Source organism: Gymnodraco acuticeps, unplaced genomic scaffold, assembly GCF_902827175.1.
Source record: "Gymnodraco acuticeps unplaced genomic scaffold, fGymAcu1.1, whole genome shotgun sequence".
Taxonomy (NCBI): Eukaryota; Metazoa; Chordata; class Actinopteri; order Perciformes; family Bathydraconidae; genus Gymnodraco; species Gymnodraco acuticeps.
The window spans coordinates 188,074-211,183 of record NW_022989908.1 but is presented as its reverse complement, the minus strand read 5'-3'; the positions used below and the strand labels follow the sequence as shown (position 1 = coordinate 211,183).

Here is a 23,110-nt window from a genome sequence, read left to right as displayed (position 1 = left end):
TGCACTAGGGAGTTCCACTTTGTGTCCACAGGGCGTGTTGTTGTTTTTTGGCTCAAATCTAGTGTTAGAAGCACATTAAAGCAAGTGACATTAAAGCACAGAAACATTTAGAATAATTGTTTTGGCCATGACGTTGGTGTAAAGTAACTAGGTATATTTACTCAAGTGCTGTACTTAAGTGCAATTATTAAGTACTTAGTACCATGTTATGCTACTTTGTACTTCTACTCCACAACAGTTCAGAGGTACTCCACTACATGTATTGAATACCTTTAGTTACTTTACAGATGTGGATGAATGATGTGAAATCTAATCAAGTGTTAAATCAGACTTTAGTTCCACCTGGAGTAAATCCACAAGCTACCGTGCAGAATACAAAGTCTACGAGCCTCAAGAAGCTCCAGGTTGCATATAATGACTGTTTGCGTATACTGCTTAGAAAACCAAGGTGGTGCAGTGCAAGTGAAATGTTCTGTAACGCACGAGTCAACACGTTCCATGCTCTTTTGAGAAATCGAATGTATAAATTCATCTGTCGATTGAATGTTTCTCATAACTCTGTCATTATGCTGCTGTCAAATCCGTGTTTCAGTGCTGTACGATACCAGTCACCTCTGTGGAAACATTGGTATAACTGCCTTTTTTTATTTATATTTGAGTGTTGTATGTTTTTGTAATAATGGACCAAGAGTCTCTTTAAATAAAGATGATTGATTGAAAGTCATTCAAACTAGCTGCACCTTCACCAGCTTTGAGAACACTTTCATGATCAATCATTATAAAACATATCAGATATATTATTCTGAAATGGACCAATCTGCACAACGACTACTTTCACTGTCGCTACTTTCACTATATTTTGATGAGAATACTTTTCTACTTTTACTTGAGGAACATTTTGAATGCAGGACTTTTACTGTAACAGAGTATTCCTACACTCTGGTACTTCTATTTTTACTCAAGTACAAGATCCGAGTGCTTCTACTTTTACTCAAGTACAAGATCCGAGTCCTTCTACTTTTACTCAAGTACAAGATCCGAGTACTTCTACTTTTACTCAAGTACAAGATCCGAGTACTTCTACTTTTACTCAAGTACAAGATCCGAGTACTTCTACTTTTACTTAAGTACAAGATCCGAGTATTTCTCCCACCTATATATATATATATATATATATATATACATACATACATATATATATATATATATCTGTAATGCCATATCTACACTTTAGCTGCATATGACTATAAAGACGTTGAATCTTGAATATTATTTGAAAAAGTGCTATTTTTCATTTACTTTGAAAAGTATACTCTATGAAGAGACTGTAGCAGAAACCAATCAGGAGAGAGAAACACAAAACACCACTTAAGATTATTTACAGTTGTATTGTTTTTGTCCTCTGGCGTGTAGTGTTGTTATTTACATTTCCCTCTAACAATGTCATGATTTCTCTCATAGAAAAAGGGATTGATTCCCAATATGTGACATTAGAAATGTACTTTAAAGGCAGAGCATGGTAACAATATCCATCAGTAAACAGAGAACAGATTGATGACCTTACAGCTGAATGATAAAACTCACAGTGATGACTGAAATAAATAAGTATAAAAATACACTTTACAGAGGTTACACTGCTCTTTTCTGACTCTTGAATCAGATGTTGGAGAGTCTCACTTCATGCTCAGATTCAGACGGAGACATGTTAGTCCTGATGGTTTGTTCCTCTGATGAACTCTCCATCTGTATGGCTGCATTGTAGGTTCTTCTCTTAAATCGTATTAAAACAATGCAGGCCATGCTGACGACAAAGAGAATCAGAGTTGTTATCACAACGATAAGCCAGAGTCTTCTCGGACTCTCTGCTTGAGGACTCTCTGATGGTCTCTGAGGTTCGAGCTCTTCAGCAGCTGTGGAAAAGGACAGAAAATAACATGAGGAACCATTTTAGTGTTAATATATAACAGGTCTAATCTACGTTAAGTAATCTGAGGTTTCTATAAGTGCTGCCTTACGGAGCCTCTATGGATGTGACATTTAAATCTACTTTGACTTCCTGACTTCTACTGACTTTACTCACCAGTCACATTCAGCCAGCATCTCCCATTGTTCCGTCCATAATCAGTGAACACTTTACAGACATAAAGTCCTGAGTCACTGGTCCTGAGTCTGGAGACATGAAGTGTGAGGCGTCCTTCTGTGAGGACGTCTTTGTCCCACTGGACTCGTCCTGCAAACTCTGGATCCTGAGACTCTGGGGATTCAACGCCTCTCAGAAATCACATTTGGTCATTTTAGTTTATCTCTTAATGAAAGAAAGATAAGATGTACAGTACCCGAAGTGAAGTGTCAGAGTGTTGCAGATTTCAAAGAGTCAGTATTGTGCAATATTCATATTTGCATTAATGTAACACATAGTGTCAAAGAGCTTCTGTTGGTCCACTCGCTGAGTCTGAACCTTCTTCACTGGCTGCTTGTCGTCTGAAGTTAAGAAGCACACGGACACACAGAGCAAGTAGAACAGAAACCAGTGCAATCTCAAAGTAGAGGCCAATCCTTCCCCGTCTTCCTGTGTTGGGAGTCTCAGGTTTGTTTCCTCCTGTGTTGGGAGTCTCAGGTTTGTTCCAATGTGTCGCAGCTGTAAAAACACCAAACAACTCTGTGTCAAAAACATTTCCCTGAAAACTAAAGATCTACAACATTTCTCAGGTTCTCGTACACCCTGGGAGTTTAACATTATTAAAGATTAATGGGGTTTACTCACCAGTGACGTTGAGCCAGCATCTCCTAGAGTTACTCCCATCAGGTCTGACGAGTATGTCACACACATAAAACCCAGAGTCATTGGTCCTGAGTCTGGAGACATGAAGTGTGAGTTGTCCTTCTGTGAGGACGTCTTTGTCCCACTGGACTCGTCCTGCAAACTGTGGATCCTGAGACTCTGGGGATTCAACACCTTGATGGAGATGAAACAGGACTGAGTACCTGCCTTCAGTAAACAACTGACAGAAGGTAGAAATGGATCTGAGGGAAGTTTCTCTTCTGGTGCTGAAGGTCCACTCCAGGGTGATGTTCTGGTTCTCCTCTGCCTGATAGGAAGTCTGAGTCACATTCACTACAAATATTCCTGTGGAGGAGAGACAGAGGGACTCTTTAAACTGCAGCTATGTTTCTGTGGAGGAGACACAGAGGGACTCTTTAAACTGCAGCTATGTTCCTGTGGAGGAGACACAGAGGGACTCTTTAAACTGCAGTGATGTTCCTGTGGAGGAGACACAGAGGGACTCTTTAAACTGCAACTATGTTTCTGTGGAGGAGACACAGAGGGACTCTTTAAACTGCAGCTGTGTTCCTGTGGAGGAGACACAGAGGGACTCTTTAAACTGCAGTGATGTTCCTGTGGAGGAGACACAGAGGGACTCTTTAAACTGCAGCTATGTTCCTGTGGAGGAGACACAGAGGGACTCTTTAAACTGCAGCTATGTTCCTGTGGAGGAGACACAGAGGGACTCTTTAAACTGCAGCTATGTTTCTGTGCTGCTTTACTGAGAACAGCTTTAAAGAGACCAACTGAATTTGACCATAGACAGAGGTCTCCTTAGGTGAGGAAGAGTTTTAGGGTATGAGGGGACATACAGAAGAAAAGGACTATTTTACTTGTTAAGAAAAAGCCAAAATGTTGAGTAAAATAAAATCTTTCAATTTGAGGGCAATTATTAGGAAAAATGTATCAGAAAAAAAAGTTAAGCGCTTTAAAAGTGTAATTATTGAGAATAAACATTGAACTTTTAAGAATAAACTACTTTTGTCAGAGAATATACTGAAAGTTCCACTTCTTGACACTTTGATTTAAAAAAGCTAAATAAATCAGAATCCCCCTCCTCAGTGTTGACCCTCTTTTCTTGCTCTAATAGTGTTCCACACCAAAGAGCTCTAAGATGCTTCTTTAGGAAAAGGTACAACGAGACACAAAAGGTTTTTCAATAATATTCAATGTGTCTAAGTGGGAAATAAAGGAGTACACTAACCAGAGACACAGGGGGTGAGGAAGAGGAGCAGCAGGATGAGGAAGATCATCTTCTCCCTTTGAGAGCACACACACACACACACACACACACACACACACACACACACACACACACACACACACACACACACACACACACAGTCTGTCTTTACCACATGACTTATTGCACAGAGGACTGACACCAGGAACAGTAACACATGTCTGACACTAGGTGGCGCCAGATATCAACATTATATTTAATTTGAACTGAATCAGGAAATACTTTTTGCTTTGAGACCAGGGGCCTCATTTATAACGCTGTGCGTAGGATTCACGTGGGTAGAAATCCAAAAAATAGGTAGGCTACAGAAATGTTCCGACATTTTCCGATTCACCAAACATTGCGTACCGGCGAGGAAAGTGCGTACAGCAACTCCTACGCCGGTTTCCCTTTATAAATCACAATCGACTCGAAATGTGGTGCAGCTTTTGCGGGCTTCACGTAACGCCCATATTTGCCTATAAATAGTCAAAGAAACGCCCATTCATTCATTTTGACTGACTGCATGAAGAAGATAGCAGGAAATGACGACAGAACAGCTAAAAAAAGACATCTCACACCGTGTCAGATTCTGGTTATTTTGGGGAGGTGGAGATAAATCATATTGTTTGGTGGATGCCGTTTGAACCAGAGTAGCAGCATGGAGGTCGGATCGTCACCAAAATAAATAAATAAGTGGTCCGAAAAAGGTTCATGACAAAAACAATACACATAGCCTTCCTCAGGCAGAGTGTTTGTACCGGGGACAGGAGACCCCCCCTTGATGAGAGACTGTAAGAAGTGATCGGGGAATCCCTCCGGAGTGGAGTCATGACGACTGGATCTGAATTATGTTTTAGTATTTGGTGGTTTGTGTCCCAGCTGTCGATCAGCTGTGCGCAGCCTCTCCACTGCAGCAACTCTATATCCACCAGTTAAAGGAAATACAACTAATGTGTTGTGTTATATTAGCTGTACAATTTACCACATATGGTGTTCTTAGTTTCCATACCTCCTGTGTTTTATGAGCGACTTATCAAGTCTTAGCAAACGGCATAAAACATGATTAAACATGGTAGTATATAAAACCATGCTCGTACAACCTATAGAAATGCAAAACCGCATCATTTATGAGAAAACATTTCATAACATTAACACAACATATTCGAGGTGGTTTTAAATAACATATCCGTATTTATTTATTTCTCCAAGTTATGTTTTTGTGTGCACTGAGGAGTCTCAAACAGGCGTTTGTTTAATCATTTTAAGATTGGCTTTAATCAATGTTTGAAAATGAATTCTTCATATATGATAAATGAGAGGTGTAGTGCCGAGAGATAGGGATTTATTCACAAGCTGCAAAGGACATGTTGTCGGGTCACAGCCCGGGTCGACAAGAGAGTGAAGTCAGGAGGGCACACAACATATATAGTAAACACATAACATGTCCGTGTGGGAACAATAGCCCCAACTGTAGTTCCATGTATGAATTATGTCCCAGTGTATTAATAGGTGGTCACCACACAAGCCCCCCCAGAATTCAAACATGGCAAACAAATATATATCCCCACGTCCGTGGAGGAAGCACCACAAGGGCCGAGGAGGGTGGGGCCGCAGGTGAGGACCGGGCCATGGAACAGGCCACGAAAGGGGGCCGCAGGAGAGGGCAGGAGGCCTAACGAGGGCGAGGGCACCCACACCGGGGGCGGGCCGTCGTAAGGGGGCCGCAGTAGGTGTCGCGGAGAACCCAGCAGGAAAGAGCGCAACCCGGCCGCAGGCAGACGCACAACGGCGGCGGGCACGAAGTCCTCGGCAGGCGTCGAGGTATCCCCGGAAGAGAGGAGCAGTCCCCCCGGGAGGAAGGAGCGCAACCCGGCCGCAGGCAGACGTGCAACGGCGGCGGTCACGAAGTCCTCGGAAGGCGTCGAGGCATCCCCGGGAAGCAGGAGAGCATCCCGGCCGCAGGCAGACGTGCCGCGGCGGCGGGCATGAAGTCCTCAGCAGATGTCGAGGTATCCCCGGGAAGCAGGAGAGAAACCCGGCCGCAGGCAGACGTGCCGCGGCGGCGGGCATGAAGTCCTCAGCAGGCGCGGAGGCATCCCCGGGAAGCAGGAGAGGCCAGACAGGGTCCCGGAGCGCGCCACCCATGGGCCGATGGAGCATGGGCGACGTCCGGAACTGTCGAGGCGAGAGGGGGTCCAGGAGTGCGCCACCCAGGCGCCGATGAACGTGAGTGGCGTCTGGATATCCCCGGAAGGGCAGGAGAGGCCAGACAGGCTCCGGAGCGCGCCACCCACGGGCCGATGGCAGCATGGGCGACGTCCAAAACCGTCGAGGCGAGACGGGGTCCAGGAGTGCACCACCCAGGCGTCGATGAAAACGTGAGTGGCGTCTGGAACCGCTGTGGAGGTGGTGAAAAAATGTGGAGAGTGTCCATCTGAGGTCAACCGGCTGGTCGAACCTCCTCTCCGGCACCAGAAAAAAAGCAAAAACTCAAAAGGGTCGATAGCCGTTAGCTGTTGCCGTTAGCTGGCAGCCACCGGTAGCTGCTAGCCGTAGTTAGCCAACGTGGTTAGCTGCTAGTTGTCGTTAGCTAGCGCAGCTGGGACGTGCAGCCGCACGCCACGAAGAAACAACCCCACGAGGTAGCAATCGGGTTCATCCCTACCCAGCAGGTCGTGCATCGTCCCCCCTGTAGTCGGAAGGCAGATGCGGGAATGGCGAGCAACATCCTCAGCCATTCCATGAGGCGCGCACCGAGCCTCAGTCCGCGTGCCTGTAGCAGCTACGGTCGACTCCAAAAAATCCCCGGCATTTCGAGAAAGAAACCTGGGTTTCCTTTGCCGTGTTCGGGTCCATCTCGGAAACTTCCCAAGACGCTGTCGGGGTCACCAATGTAGTGCCGAGAGATAGGGATTTATTCACAAGCTGCAAAGGACATGTTGTCGGGTCGCAGCCCGGGTCGACAAGAGAGTGAAGTCAGGAGGGCACACAAACATATATAGTAAACACATAACATGTCCGTGTGGGAACAATAGCCCCAACTGTAGTTCCATGTATGAATTATGTCCCAGTGTATTAATAGGTGGTCACCACAGAGGTAACATTTTATTGATGGTATTATTTCCACATATTTATCTCCATTCTTCCTTCTGCCAACGGTGTCGCAGTTTCTCGTCTCTCCCGTTGTTGTGCTTAGTGCGTACGCATGGGTTAGAGTTTGCGTGGAGGACCGCACGTTTTCCCGTCAAGTTAGTATTTTATAAATCGCAAAGATTGCGTAGAAACTGGCGTACGCCATCTTTTGAGCATATATCCCTTTATAAATGAGGCCCCAGAGAACACAGACTGAAATACTGGACCAACTGAACCCCTTCAGTTTAGTTTCAGAATCTCTCTGAATAATAATAATAATAACAGTAATAATAATAATAACAATAATGATATTAATAATAGTGAATGTGTGCTTTCTGAGGTTAAAGGGACAACTTTTGCATTCATGCAGATTTCAAGAATATTGTTTTTAATATTGCTGTGTCTCAACGTGTTTTCTGAAGATAAAATCCAGCTTGAATAAAGCGGTTGAAACTCTGCCTCTATCAACAGTTATATCTGATCATGCAAAGTGGAGGGAAATGCAAATAGGCCAACTGTGAGAAAGCCTCTCCATTCTCCAATCTGTCGACCGTGGATTCGTTACATCATTTCTCGTGAGAGAAACATTATAGTATAAGTGGCATGTCTTTTTTTTATAAACCTCTTCTCATATTTTTAAATCTGAATTTAAAAAGCTATTTGTGCTCATGATATAAAAATAAGAGGCGATGTTTGCTTACCCTGCAGCGAGACAAAACACACGTTGGTTCCTGCTTTTATATCAAGAGCAGATGGTTCTACAATAAAACTGTTTTTAGATACACTGGTAAATACAATTAAAATAATATGTAACCTTTAAGTTACTTACATTTGTATGAATATTTGTAATGCCCATATTATTCTTCAAACTGTAAACTGTTTAATTAAAACAGTCATATGAGAATACCCTGAAAATGAAGTAAGGCAAGGCAAGGCAAGGCAAGTTTATTTATATAGCACTTTCCAACACAAGGCAATTCAAAGTACTTAGTAGTATTTTGATGTGCATTCCTTATGATCACATATACCGGTGTCTGTGACGTGTTTATTCGTTGTGTGCACTTTGTTCACAGAAACTGCAGCAAAGCAGTCTTTTGGGGAAGCTGGTCAAATGTCACAACGTTAGGACAGTTCCTGTTTCTTGCAGAGATAGAGAAAAACGTGTCCATGCTTTTATCTTCAGTAGACTCGACTACTGCAATAGTGTCTTCACAGGGCTCACTAACAAATCTATCAGAAAGCTGCAGCTGATTCAGAACGCTGCTGCTCGAGTGCTCACTGACACTAGAAAAGTGGATCACATCAGTCCGGTTCTGAGATCATTACACTGGCTTCCAGTCTGCCAAAGAACTGATTTTAAAATACTACTGCTAGTTTTTAAATCACTAAATGGCTTAGGACCGACGTATATAGACGACCTCCTCCATCAAAGCATCCAGGAGTCTCAGGTCTGCTCTCTGTTCCGAGAATAACCACTAAACATGGAAAAGCAGCTTTTAGTTATTATGCCCCAACAATCTGGAACAAACTGCCCAAATCGTGCACGTCCGCCGAAACACTTCCTATTTTTAATACCGACTAAAAACGTCTATTTGCCGCTGCTTTTAACTGAGCTGCCCATACTCACACTACAGTATGCCCTTTCAGTCATGTACTCTGTACCTGCTGTGTTTATTTATTTATTTTATTACCTTTGCTTATTATGCCTGCTTTTAATAATGTATTTGTTCTTAAATGTATTTTGCTTTTAATCTGTAAAGCACTTTGAATCGCCACGTGCTGAAAAGTGCTCTACAAATCAAATTGCCTTGCCTAAAAGAGGTTCATCTCAACAGGAGAGCAACAGAAAGCAGCAGTAAGATATATTTCTTTAAAAAAGTAGAAGCATGTGTTCTTACCTTTACATAGTTGAGACTGCAGAGACCTCAGTGCTGACAGTTCTGTGTTCTGGTTTTCATGTCTGAATATGTCCGATTACAACAGGAGTAGTTCACAGGGCTCTGGTTCACAGCTGGAGACAGAGGGGGCGTTTCCACTTTCAACGGCAGATCAGTGAGCAGTAGCCAATGAACGTCCTGATGTGAACCCTGTGAGTCCGTGTATCTTCGGATCATTTGGTTTTCTTTATTAACCCTTGTCTGTGGGAGCCGTTTTCATTATTTAGCTAAAGAAAAATGATATGATAAATAATTTGTTCAAACCCATTGTTACGTGCCGTAGTGTTTGTGTGGGTGTGGGTGTGTGTGTTTTTCTCTCTCTCCCTCTGATTTCCCCAGGTGCAGCCTGATTGTCCTCAGGTGCAGCCTCTCCCCAGGTGCTCCCAATCTCCAATCAGGGCCTCCATATAGGACAGGAGGAAGGTTGCAGTCTCTCTCCCCTTCTCCCCTGGCTGGATGTGTGCAGCGTGGTGTCCATGTCTCCAGTATATATGTTTGTATCTAGATTTGTTTTGCAAGTTGGCTGGTGAGCCCCTTTTCTTTTGGTTAATTAAAAGACCTGCTTATGGCTTCAGAGATCAGTTTCCTCTCCTTTTTCTCTCGGCCGGTTATTTTTTCGTGCTGTTACTTCCCTTTGTGGCCCTGGATCTAAAAGGGAACGTAACAAATTGGGGCTCGTCCATTCTTTGAGACAAGGAGTGAGTGTTTGTTGTGTGGTGTTGATGATTGTCTTTGGTGGTAGTAGTGGTATAAGTGTAGCATTGGCTGAATTATTTACTGTTGAACAGCTTCCTCAGTTTAGAGAGGGGAGGGTCTAGCTGGAATGAATCAGTCCTTCCTTCAGGCACTCATTTATTATTTTTCCTTTTTTATTTTCGGGGTAATCCTGGGTGGGGATTTATTCCCTGTTGGGGGCAGGCGATTCAGGGTTTCGGCCGCTGATGTTTGCCTTTTTTAAAATCGCGCCCGGCACGCTCCAGAAGATAGTTAGGTGAGTTTGGTAGGCAGGATCTGGGGAAGTATGTTCAAAAAAGAAGAAAAAAAAGTATAAGTAGCCATTAAGGATGGCTTTGTTTTGGAGCAGTTTGTGGCCAGTCCTACTGTGGGTCAACTAGACTTGTGTAGGAAGGTTGATTTGCAGTTAGTTGCTGCTCTTAGTTCCTGATCTCCCAACCCAGTCTCACACAAAAACGTGTAATAACTACGTTGGTCCACAACGTAGGACGTAGTATTTCTACAAAAACGCCTCTGAAATTGTAAGATCCCTACGTTTTTTTTCACCATTCATTCCAATGGCTGGCGTCTACAGTATGTCACGTGATCTTCAAATTTCTTCCTGCAGAAAAAAGAAACATGGCCAAACTTTAAACATTAAATGCGTTTTGATGTTATTTGATGCGAGAAATATGAGTTGTTATTTCAGATTATGTGTGCAGTGGATGCACATGATCTTTAGTTTGCTAGTTATTACGAAGATTACTTCAGGAAATTGTGTCTATACAACGTTTTCATTGTCACCAAGGTGGTTGCTAGGGATGCTGCTATCGATATTATTTCTGTTATACGTTAATTTCCCCTGTGCAATTCTCCATTTACTCAACAATAACACATAATTATCCTTGTGTTTATTTATTTAACTGTCCTGAGAGTGGAGGTCTGCAGGCACAGGCAGGCTCCCAATGGTCAGGACCGAGGGTCGGAGCAGCTCATTTGCTTTACAGAATATTACACCCGGAAGTAAGTATTCTCTCCGCTTCGCTTAACAAACACCGTGATAGTCCTCAAGCTCTGTGATTGGAGAGTGTGCCGAGCGTCGAACAGCACTTGAAATGGGATGGAACCACGGCAGACTGTCCAAAACTGGATTTGAACGGGTCCACCCCGTCCCCCCCTCCCCCACCCCTTTCCCAGAACTACACATGCTGGCTATTGTGTTTCGCGAACTTCGCAACATGCTCTATGGCACTCTTCGACTGGGAGTTGTAGTTTTAAAAGACGTTTTCGTATTTCCCATAATAAGAAGTGGCCAGTATTAAACTGTGTCCATCCCTGGAGGTTTAGGGGATAGGAAACACTCAAATGTAAAACATATAATTAATAAATGGGTGAAAATTGCTTGTGTCCATAATGGGCAGCATTACCCACATGCCAGCTAAGCTCAGAAGAGCTTTATTTAACAGCTGGTCTTATGTCTGTGACCCCTCCTGTTGTTAATTGACAAGCCTGAAACATGCACTTGTCAAGGTTCAGAGGCACATTTTGCAAATATGGCAGTAGCCATCGATCAGCTTAAGATAAGATATACTTTATTGATCTCTAGTTGGAAACATTTGCGTTACATCAGCATGTGTAACAGTTGTAAATATGCAGTGGTGTTTATTTGTAAATCATTTAGTATAATCACACAAATTCTGTGTTTTATATTTAATAATTCTGTGTTCTATATTTATTGATTGTTCAATACCTGACAATGCCGGAGATGAAAAACGTTGGTCGCAGATTCCTCAACAGTGCATTACAAGACATCTGATCAATATGTGTGTATACCTCCACCATTAAACTGTCGTATTCTGCACATTTATTATACTATCTACATACATCTTATATAAGAGTATAATACATATGTATAATATCAGTTAAAATAAGTGCTTCAACATAGTTAACATTGCTGGAGGTACGCACAAATATTTATAGATGTCTTGTAATGCACTATTGAGGAACCTGCGACCCAAGTTTTTCATTCATTGCATAACTACACCGTAGTTGTGTTTAATATGATATGTCAATAAACCTTAGAAAATCTTGAAATCTTGAAAGGGATGTGCAAAATAGTCATTATATACAGTGTTTAATTAACTATTAGTAGAGAATAACGAGTAATGAATATACTTTATAGGGATCCTATTAATATCTAATAATAAAAATAATGAAATTCAATAACATGCTTTAACCACTAGGTGTCCCTTTATATCAGCTGTGCACCTTTATGGTGTAAATACAGCCTATCTACCAATTGGATCAAATATATAAGTCAGCCGAATTAGTGTTGATACTGCAAGGAGACGTATTGTGTGAAAAGAAATGTAAGCTGTTGTTTAATGGCTGATATATTTATGATCCACGTCACGTTTTCGGTGTGGGCGGCAGTTCCTCATGTTTGTCTAGAAGTCTTCTCATCAGGGCTCTATAAATAGAGAACTACGGCAGATATGTAATATTTAATGCAGCCGAACCGTGTATTACAATGCCGGTATGTGATGACTTTCAAAGAGAAAAGCAAGCACACTCGGAATAAAGTGTTTTCGGTCTGTTTCCGGTATTTGTTTATGACGATGTGATGTGAGATGTGAGACTGGAATTACACAGGGGAAAATAACGTATCTATGCCACAATTTTAGATGCGGATTTTGTTAAACTAATACGTTTGCGCTGTGGACCAACACTATACATTGACGGGGAAGGGGTAGCAATAAAGATTACACCATTACACTGTTACACAACATAACAGAAATAATATCGATAGCAGCGTCACTAGCAACCACCTTGGTGACAATGAAAACGTTGTATAGACACAATTTCCTGAAGTAATCTTCGTAATAACTAGCAAACTAAAGATCATGTGCATCCACTGCACACATAATCTGAAATAACAACTCATATTTCTCGCATCAAATAACATCAAAACGCATTTAATGTTTAAAGTTTGGCCATGTTTATTTTTTCTGCAGGAAGAAATTTGAAGATCACGTGACATACTGTAGACGCCAGCCATTGGAATGAATGGTGAAAAAAAACGTAGGGATCTTACAATTTCAGAGGCGTTTTTGTAGAAATACTACGTCCTACGTTGTGGACCAACGTAGTTATTACACGTTTTTGTGTGAGACTGGGTTGGGAGATCAGGAAGCAGGAGCTGGAGCTGGAGATCAGGAAGTTGGAGTTGGAGAGAGACACTGCAGTCCGGATGCATCAATTAGAGATTCAGGCAGCTGGGGTGGGTGATTCTTCCGTTACACCTTCTGGTTCTGCTGCCACCTTTGACGTGACTAGACATATTTCTTTGGTCCCTGTGTTTCGTGAATCAGAGGTGGAAATCTATTTCGGTGCATTTGAGCGCATTGCTGCTGCTCTGCACTGGCCAGAAGATGTGTGGGCTATTATTTTACAGTGCAAGCTAGTCGGTAAGGCTCAAGAGGCTTGCTCTTCTCTTTCTGTCGAGGATAGTTTGGTGTATGAGAAGGTTAAAGGTGCTATTCTCAGGGTATATGAGCTTGTGCCTGAGGCCTACAGGCACAGTTTCAAATCTTGTTTTTTCGGGTTTCACATTTGTTTTTGCATACAGAGAGCACCATGTTAGTCTCTTCTGTCTGCAGCTGTTTCTTGCTAAGAGGGTTGAGAAACGTCTCCTTCTTCTTAACTTTAAATAAAGTCTTTAAAACGCCTCTTGGATCAGCCTGAACACAGTTTTTCTGAGAAACTCATGACTTTTAGAGGTTCCCAAACTGTTTCTGTCAGGCCCCCAGTGGGTAATGGGAAATATTAACCATTATTTAACCCAAACCCGGTTCCCACGTAGATTGGTAGGATTTATAGTATTTTTAATAATGAGATAATAAGAATGACCCACATTCAGTCAGATCAGTGCAGACTGTTCACTGACTCTCCTGCTGTGACTGATCACTCAGAGTTGGAAAGTAACTGCACAAATATGACGTACTTGTACTTTACTTGAGTATTTCCATTGTATGCTACTTTATACTTCTACTCCAAAACATTTACTTAACAGCTTTAGCTTCTTGGAACAAAATGCATCTCTAAAAACAGTGGACTAACTGTTTGAGTTATAGAAGACTCCAATTATTTAAATATTTTACAAAAAGTTTGTCTCCATGCTACTTCATGCAGCAATATTATCTATAAATGTCACATATATTAATATAATTACACATAGAGGCAATTTGTATGCACAATGATTGCGTTTTATACTTTAAGTACATTTTGCTGATAATACTTTTGTACTTTTACTTGAGCAAGATTTTGAAGGCAGGACTTTAACTTGTGATGAAGTATTTTGACAGTAATGTATTGGTACTTTTTCTGAAGTATCAGAACACTTCTTCCACCTCTGCAGTGTACTTGTGGAAGAAGTGTTCAGGATGCGAAACCAGTTTGAAAATAACCACACAGAGCTGATGTCGATATATGCACTTCTACTTTTGTGAAAAAGGTCAGTTCAGTTCAGGTGGAAAACACAGAATTCATATTGTCCTGATTGACATTTTTAAAAGTCTTCACTGACACTGAGAGCAGTGCACTTGAGCCAACAAGGAGAGCCATAAGCTGCAAAAACTGTGTTTGCAGGGGAAGACGTAACAGCTACACAAACAACTAAAATTCATTTCAACATAGAGAAGTTATATTAAACATAAACTGCTATTATATTGTCTGCTATATTGATACCTTAGACTGTATCCTACACTACTCGTTTCCTTTGTGGTTAGACGGCAATGAGAGTGAACAAATCACGAGAAGAGGTAAACAAAGAAAAAAGAGAGGGTACTTAGGGGGCTATTATACTGGTTTATTATTCTTAAACCAGCAAAAAAAGAGAGACAAGCTGTTTATTCACAGCCCGAATGCAGCATCGAGATCCGTGGCCAGCTGTGATCCTCTCCGATTAACTTGTGACAGTAGGCTACTTCTGTAGCTATTCTCCAGCGAGCAAGGTTTTTATTAAATACCTCCATCCCTCTCATCACAACAAGACTCTACACTGTGCAGAAAAAAAACAACATAAATGAAAATAACCTTGCTGCTTAGAATGAAACAAACAAACTATCTTCCATGGCTGATACTGATGTCACAGTAACGGCTAAACCACAGACAAGTCCAGCGGGGCACAAGTTGAATCCATATAATGAAATTGTTATTTTATATATATGTATATACACACATATATATATATATATATATATTAGTGCTGTCAAAATTATCGCGTTAACGGCGGTAATTTTTAAAAAAAATTAATTGCGTTAAAATATTTAACGCATTTAACAACACATCCTCACTCCCAGGTCGGCCTATGTTGACGTTATGTCAAGTCCCCTGTCGGCTTTTTCCAACGCAAGGGGGGGGGCCTTAGCGTCCATTTTCAACGCAAGGGGGGGGCCCTTAGCGTCCATTTTCAGCTTTCCGGGATGTCCATATGCTTCTATGGACGCTCATGGAAGCACGGCGTTCGTTTGTGTCGACTGCCCTTAAAGGCAATGTGAGCGTCCATTCTCATTGGATAACGGAGAATTGTACACCCGGAAGTAAGTACTCCCCTCCCTTACTGTGGATTGATTTTACAGTGATATCTGCACTACTCATCGACTAAAAAACACCAGATTATCCTTGTTAATTACACAACATTGATTGGTTTAAATTGTGTGCAATGCTTTTGTATTTTTCCCCTTCGATTCGGAGAAACAAATGTTTTTTCGGAGTAAAGGATGGCAGAAGACACTACACTACCCAGAATCCCCAGCTATCGTTTGGACTACACCATGTGCTCTGTTTGACAAACCCCGTGATAGTCCTCAAGCTCTGTGATTGGAGAGTGTGCTCCGAGGGTTACGCCGAGCCACGAACAGCACTTGAAATGGGATGGAACCACGCAGACTGTCCAAAACTGGATTTGAACGGGTCCACCGCGTCCCCCCCTCCCCCACCCCGTCCCCAGAACTACACATGCTGGCTATTCTGTTTTGCAACATGTTCTGTATCTATGGCACGTCTCTACTGGGAGTTGTAGTTTTAAAAGACGTTTTCGTATTTCCCATAATAAGAAGTTGCCAGTATTAAACTGTGTACATCCCTGGAGGTTTAGGGGATAGGAAACACTCACATTTAAAACATATAATTAATAAATGGGTGAAAATTGCTTGTGCCCATAATGGGCAGCATTAATATATATATATATACACACATGCCAGCTAAGGTCAGAAGAGCTTTATTTAACAGCTGGTCTTATGTTTGTGACCCCTGTTGTTAATTGATAACATTACATTACATTAATTGATAAGCCTGAAACATGCACTTGTTAAGGTTCAGAGGCACATTTTGCAAATATGGCAGTATAGCCATCGATCAGCTTAAGATAAGATATACTTTATTGATCCCAAGTTGGAACATTTGCGTTACATCAGCATGTGTAACAGTTAAATATGCAGTGGTGTTTATTTGTAAATCATTTAGTATAATCACACAAATTCTGTGTTTTATATTCAACAATTCTGTGTTCTTTATTTATTGATTGTTCAATACCTGACAAGGTCGGAGATGAAATATCTACATACATCTTATAAGAGTATAATACATTATGTATAATATCAGTTAAAATAAGTGCTTCAACATAGTTAACATTGCTGGAGGTATGCACAAATATTGATAGATGTCTTGTAATGCACTATTGAGGAACCTGCGACCCAAGTTTTTCATTCAATGCAGAACTACACCATAGTTGTGTAGGCCTATATGATATGTCAATAAACCTTAGAAAATCTTGAAAGGGATGTGCAAAATAGTCATTATATACAGTCTTTAATGAACTATTAGTAGAGAATAACGAGTAATTAATATACTTTATAGGGATCCTATTAATATCTAATGATAAAAATAAGGAAATTCAATAACATGCTTTAACCACTAGGTGTCCCTTTATGTCAGGTGTGCACCTTTATGGTGTAAATACAGCCTATCTACCAATTGGATCAAATATAAAAGTCAGCCGAATTAGTGTTGATACTGCAAGGAGACGTATTGTGTGAAAAGAAATGTAAGATGTTGTTTAATGGCTGATATATTTATGATCCACGTCACGTTTTCAGTTCCTCATGTTTGTCTAGAAGTCTTCTCATCAGGGCTCTATAAATACAGAACTACGGCAGATATGTGATATTTAATGCAGCCGAACCGTGTATTACAATGCCGTTATGTGATGACTTCCAAAGAGAAAAGCAAGCACACTCGGAATAAAGTATTATTGTATTTGTTTTCAATGTTTTCGGTCTGTTTCCGGTATTTGTTAATGACGATGTGCTGTGAGATGTGAGACTGGAATTGCACAGGGGGAAATAACGTAGGCTATCTTTAGATGCGGATTTTGTTAAACTAATATGTTTTCGCTTTGGACCAACACTATACATTGACGGGGAAGGGGGTAGCAATAAAGATAACACCATTAAACAGTTACACAACATAACAGAAATAATATCGATAGCAGCGTCCCTAGCAACCACCTTGGTAACAATGAAAACGTTATGGACGCAATTTCCTGAAGTAATCTTCGTAATAACTAGCAAACTAAAGATCATGTACATCCACTGCACACATAATCTGAAATAACAACTCATATTTCTCGCATCAAATGACATCAAAACGCATTTTAATGGCCAAACTAACTTTAAAATAGGCATTTTCCATCGAGAATACAATGAAGTTCGGCCATGTTTTTTTTTTCTTCAGGGAGAAATTTGAAGATCACGTGACGTCAAACAGAGCACATGGTGTAGTCCAAACGATAGCTGGGGATTCTGGGTAGTGTAGTGTCTTCTGCCATCCTTTACTCCGAAAACATATTTGTTTCTCCGAATCGAAGGGGAAAAATACAAAAGCATTGCACACAATTTAAACCAATCAATGTTGTGTAATTAACAAGGATAATCTGGTGTTTTTTAGTCGATGAGTAGTGCAGATATCACTGTAAAATCAATCCACAGTAAGGGGAATACTTACTTCCGGGTGTACAATTCTCCGTTATCCAATGAGAATGGACGCTCACATTGCCTTTAAGGGCAGCCGAAACAAACGAATGCCGTGCTTCCATGAGCGTCCATAGAAGCATATGGACATCCCGGAAAGCTGAAAATGGACGCTAAGGGCCCCCCCCTTGCGTTGAAAATGGACGCTAAGGCCCCCCCCCTTGCGTTGGAAAAAGCCGACAGGGGACTTGACATAACGTCAACATAGGCCGACCTGGGAGTGAGGATGTGTTGCATTTAACGCATGTGCAGAATGGCCTGCCCCATACGTGCCACCAGTGGCAGCACCAGGGTGTGGCTGGGGTAGGCTACACCCATACCAAGAAATGGCTTAGCCCCACCATGAACAATTATGTTAAAGTAAGCAAAATAAAGTCTGCCAACTCGCGCGGAGTAAATTGCACAGACAGCAGTTAGTAAGATTGATTTCAGTAGCCACGGTTTTGAAAACTTTTGTCACGTGGTGATCGTCTTCTCAATAGAACATCTTTGATAACGGCGTGGTGTTGTTGCAGGAAGTCCCGACGGAGAATACTTTTGCTGTAGTACAGGGGTGCACATAACTGGTACGCAGGTTATGTGCGTAATCTGAAATGCGTACCGTCACTTGTGTCACAAAGCGCATTTGCGTACCGACGTACTTGTGAAGCTTTTCCAGAAGGCGATTAGATCACCGGACGACAGAGTCGGTCTCCGTGTGCACAGACAGGGCTGCTGTTAACGTCGGTCTGTACAACGGAATTGTGCCAAATCTACGCCAACCGGCTGCGGAGGGAGACTCCCCCCCTTCACTGGAGAACTGCGCTAAAACAGCTGATCACAACGTTCACACTCTGTGGTCACGAAGTACTCCACTAGCCGCCGCCGCCGCCCCCCCCCCCCCTCTGTCGACTTTCCTGAAGTACTCCCCGTTGATAGAAATCAACACGTAATGAATTAAGACCCCACGGTTTGATGATTGATAGGTGTGTGGGTTGTCTTTCATTTTGACACGCATACCATTTTTATAATAAACATAGATACTGTATGTTAAATGGATATATCCGCCTTCTTTCATTTATCTTTCCATTCCCACGACAATATGCATCAATAAATGGCATATTTTGGACATAGTTCGAATGGTGATTAATCATGATTAATTAATTTTTAAACTGTGATTAATCTGATTAAAAATGTTAATCGTTTGACAGCCCTAATATATATATATATATATACATGCTATATATTTATTTCTATCCTACATCGTCAAGGCGTATAAACCTATAAACCGGCGGAAGTGTCACAACTTTCTTGGTTTGTGATTATAGAGAGAGATAGAAAGCGAGACAGAGATAGAGATACTGTAGAGATAGACAGACATAGAGAAAGACTGTGTGTGTGTGTGTGTGTGTGTGTGTGTGTGTGTGTGTGTGTGTGTGTGTGTGTGTGTGTGTGTGTGTGTGTGTGTGTGTGTGTGTGTGTGTGTGTGTGTGTGTGTGTGTGTGTGTGTGGTGTGTGTGTGTGTGTGTGTGTGTGTGTGTGTGTGTGTGTGTGTGTGTGTGTGTGTGTGTGTGTGTGATGATTCTGAAGGTAAACACAGTGAAGGCGGAGTGAAAGGCACTGCGCGCTCCTCTTCTCAGAGGCTGAGTTAACCCTCCCGCTGCCTCCTGGTGCTGCAGAGATTTCATGAAGTGAAGGAGGTTTTCCTTCTATAAAACAGCTGCGGGCAGCAGATACTGTGAGAGTCACATGAATACATAGATCAAGGCAGACTGGTGCACACACTCTCCTGTTTTGCCGATCCGGTGCTTAAAGAAATATAGCTCTACACCCCTGGCCGAAATGTCCTTAAAATTAAGTCCGAGTTTGACATTTTAATTCATGTCCTGCCAACACTGGCAGGACAGAAGGCGACACGCCCGTTCTAAGCCGTGTCCCTCACTCCTCACATCCCAAGCTGCATCCCCAAAAAGTTTATTATGTTGTCACATCATTTCAGAGGTGATGTTTCAGTTGTGCGCTTGATACGCCATTAAAACAGTAAAAACACGTTCAGTTTCCTTTTGCTTTTTGTGTCTCCTGTTCACCAAAACATACCCATCTGTGATGGAAAAAGAAAGTAATCTAAAAGTAATCTGATTACGTTAATTTTTTAAGACACGTAACTGTATTCAGATTACTTTCAGAGCCATGTAATCAGTAATTAGTAACTGATTACATTTACAAAATAACCCTCCCAACCCTGTATATATATATATAAAATAACAATTTCATTTTATGGATTGAACTTTTGCCCCGCTGGACTTGTCTGTGGTTTAGCCGTTACTGTGACATCAGTATCAGCCATGGCAAGGTTATTTTATTTTATGTTGTTTTTTTTCTGCACAGTGAAGAGTCTTGTTGTGATGAGAGGGATGGAGGCAGGGGTGCACATAACTGTTTTGCCCTGGTTCTCAAAGGAGCACCTGGAGATGTTGCTTGGTGCTCATCCTTAAAATGAAATAAACCGTAACTTTTGAGGGGGTCTTGACTTTATTTGCCAGACACACGGCACTGAACACACATGCAGAGGTGAACACTGAACACACATGCAGAGGTGAACACAAGACAACATTAGCACGACCAGTAATCCTACAAGCTGTCATCACTACCCTCCTGACTGTTCTCCTCACTGTCTTCCTCTCTGTCAGACATGGTAGCTGATGATGTAGGCCTACTTCTTTCTCTCTGGTTGAGTCTGTGATTAGCTGCTTGCATCCACAAGTCAACAGTTGGTTTTGGGTCGAAAGTGGATGTAATCAAATAAGTATGTGAACATAACCAATAACCTACCATAGCCAATAACAAATGAATGTAACTTATTTTATTTGTGTTGTTCATTCATATCTTATTTTACCTTAACATTTATTTATTTATGCATTTTTTTTATCTCTCCAGTTTTAAAGGATATTTTTGGTTACTGTCCTATAGTATACATTGGAATGATTTGAAACCTGTTTATCCCAATAATTATAAAGGAGTGCCTTGGAAATATGTGTTTACATAACTTGTGACCAAACCGTTTGAACTTAGACTAAGAGTCCTTACCTCACTGAGCTGTAGTATCAGCCTCTCAGTCTGACTGGAGAGGACTCTCCCTCCATATTATTGTAGAAACATCTTCTTCTTATATCCGTTAGAGCAGCTAGCACGGCACCAGATTCTAATAACAACAGCGCTGGTACCGGTGCACCCTCCCTCTCTCCCTCGCATTTTGTCTGTGAGCTGCGGGCGCCAGATAAGCCAACATCCCCCATGTTCATCACTTACAGCGCCCATCGTACAGGACAAATGAAACGTGTAATCGGGGTGAAAAGGGTGTTACATTTACTTAATTATGAATATTGTTACATCAAGGCCGAAAATTAGGATGAGCCCCAACGGTCAAAAATGTTTTTCGCTTTGTTTCAAATAACCCGGTGCTCTTTTTTTGGCGGAGCTGCGCACCAGTTATGTGCAGCCCTGGATGGAGGTATTTAATACAAACCTTGCTCGCTGGAGAATAGCTACAGCAGTAGCCTACTGTCACAAGTAAATTAATCGGAGAGGATCACAGCTGGCCACGGATCTCGATGCTGCATTCGGGCTGTGAATAAACAGCTTGTATCTTACTTTTAGGCTGTCTGGAGGTATGGACAGCTATCAAAGTAAACATCACATTAACAACGATGTACAAATGAAAGTCGGAGACAAATACATATTTGAAATAATTTATTCACGTTTGCAATGTTTTGAACAGACATCCGCAGTCACCTCATTGTCATTTTGTAGTCCTCGTTGTACGCGTCCGGATATCGGCAACGCAACCACAACCTCACACACTGGTACTGAATGTGCATCAAAGTGTTCCTATGGAGCCAAATATACCAAAATATAAATGTAAACAACAGAAGAAGCGATCGAAATGTGTATTTCCTGGTTAATCGACAATGGCTCCTCAAAGTACACGTCCCATTCCTACCGTTATAGAACGTCACGAGTTCCCCGGTGTAACCCGTTAAACGGCAACACCGGCACCGCCCTTAATTGTTTTAAACTGCATCATGTAAATTGCGCTGACAGGCGACAGAGGTCCACAGTTGCCCCGGAGACCGCTCCGTTTAGCTCCAACCGCTGGAGAAGCTGCAGTAGCCTACATATGCAGGCGCTGTAACTTCCTCCACAAAAGCAGCGAAGAAGCATGGTTGTCATGGTTGCCCTTCTGTTTATTCTCCGCGGTGGGGGCCGAGGGAACCGGGCAGAGTTTTTTGCCAGTCAACGTGTATTAAAGTTGAAATCTTCCGACAAAATTATAAAAGTGCCGGTCAAAGGTGTTCTTTGTTATTTATTGAGCTTTAAAACAAATTAATAATGACTCTATATAATATAATAATACAAATACACGGAGCCTCTCTTTTTCCACCCTCTCTTCGGACAGCGCCAGTGTCTGTTTCATGCTTTCTGAATTCAGTGTGCAGTTTACTTTGACGCGGGGGTGAGCAGCAGAGGTGGGGGGAGGCGGGGGATCAGAAAATGATCGTATAGGGCGCACACACGGAGCTGTTTGACCCCCCAGAGCGTTGCGTATGCCGTTCTATCCACCTTGGGACCCGTTATCGTTTCCTCAGTCGTTTTTGTCCTCGTGTGGCTGCAGCCTAAGAAAGAAAAAGACAAGGCACAGTGTAATGCCTGTCAATAGCTTGCCACAGGCATAGCTCAGTTAAAATAAAGCACAGCTATTGTGCAATACATTTGTATTGCATGTATATTTTTTTATTTGTAAAAATGTTAGTTAAAGCTTAAAAGAATAAAGATCTTTTTGTTATTTAAACGTTTGACCTCTTTCTTTTACAATTTTGGAATCAAAACGGGGAATCGATAAGAACCGGAATCGATAAGCAGAATTGGAATCGATACATTTTAAACTATACCCATCCCTAGTCAAGGGGCATGACCAATATAGAAAGAAGAGCAACATTTATTTGAACATTTAAGTCAATGATACCATTCCTAGGTGAACTTAACATCTGTATGGAGTCAGATCAGTCTCAATATTAATACATGCTCACAGAAGGATTCACAAATGTATTTTGCGATTTATATATAAATGACTCTCCACAACAATATCTCTCAATGCACTCACAAATATTTATTGTTGTATATAAATGTACAAACAATGGGCATTTAAACT

General features: G+C 41.8%; 1 protein-coding gene across 4 annotated transcripts; it reads right to left on the bottom strand.

The window, feature by feature from the left end:
• Nucleotides 1-1,368: 1,368 nt before the first annotated feature.
• LOC117540794 (myelin-oligodendrocyte glycoprotein-like) lies at nt 1,369-9,184 on the bottom strand. Of its 4 annotated transcripts, none has more exons than XR_004568214.1 (5): nt 9,080-9,184; nt 4,029-4,084; nt 2,765-3,127; nt 2,081-2,638; nt 1,369-1,910 (listed from the first exon to the last, which is right to left on the bottom strand). XR_004568214.1 is itself a non-coding variant. In XM_034207655.1 (5 exons), the coding sequence occupies exons 2-5, from the start codon at nt 4,075-4,077 to the stop codon at nt 1,657-1,659; spliced, it is 663 nt and encodes a 220-aa protein (XP_034063546.1). In that variant the 5' UTR covers nt 4,078-4,084; nt 9,080-9,182; the 3' UTR covers nt 1,369-1,656. The 4 variants fall into 4 exon arrangements, 3 of the variants coding, with proteins under 3 accessions (XP_034063546.1, XP_034063537.1, XP_034063557.1); XM_034207655.1 differs by having other exon boundaries at nt 2,081-2,230; nt 2,918-3,127; nt 9,080-9,182; XM_034207646.1 differs by lacking the exon at nt 2,081-2,638 and having other exon boundaries at nt 9,080-9,180.
• Between the last annotated feature and the right edge of the window lie 13,926 nt (nt 9,185-23,110).

Coding starts and splice junctions, on each gene's coding strand:
- LOC117540794 (XM_034207646.1), bottom strand. CDS start 4,077: ATGATCTTCCTCATCCTGCTGCTCCTCTTCCTCACCCCCTGTGTCTCT. Junction 3,128..4,028: donor CCTCACCCCCTGTGTCTCTG/GTTAGTGTACTC, acceptor TCTCCTCCACAG/GAATATTTGTAGTGAATGTG. Junction 1,911..2,764: donor ATGCTGGCTCAACGTCACTG/GTGAGTAAACCC, acceptor CCTTTTCCACAG/CTGCTGAAGAGCTCGAACCT.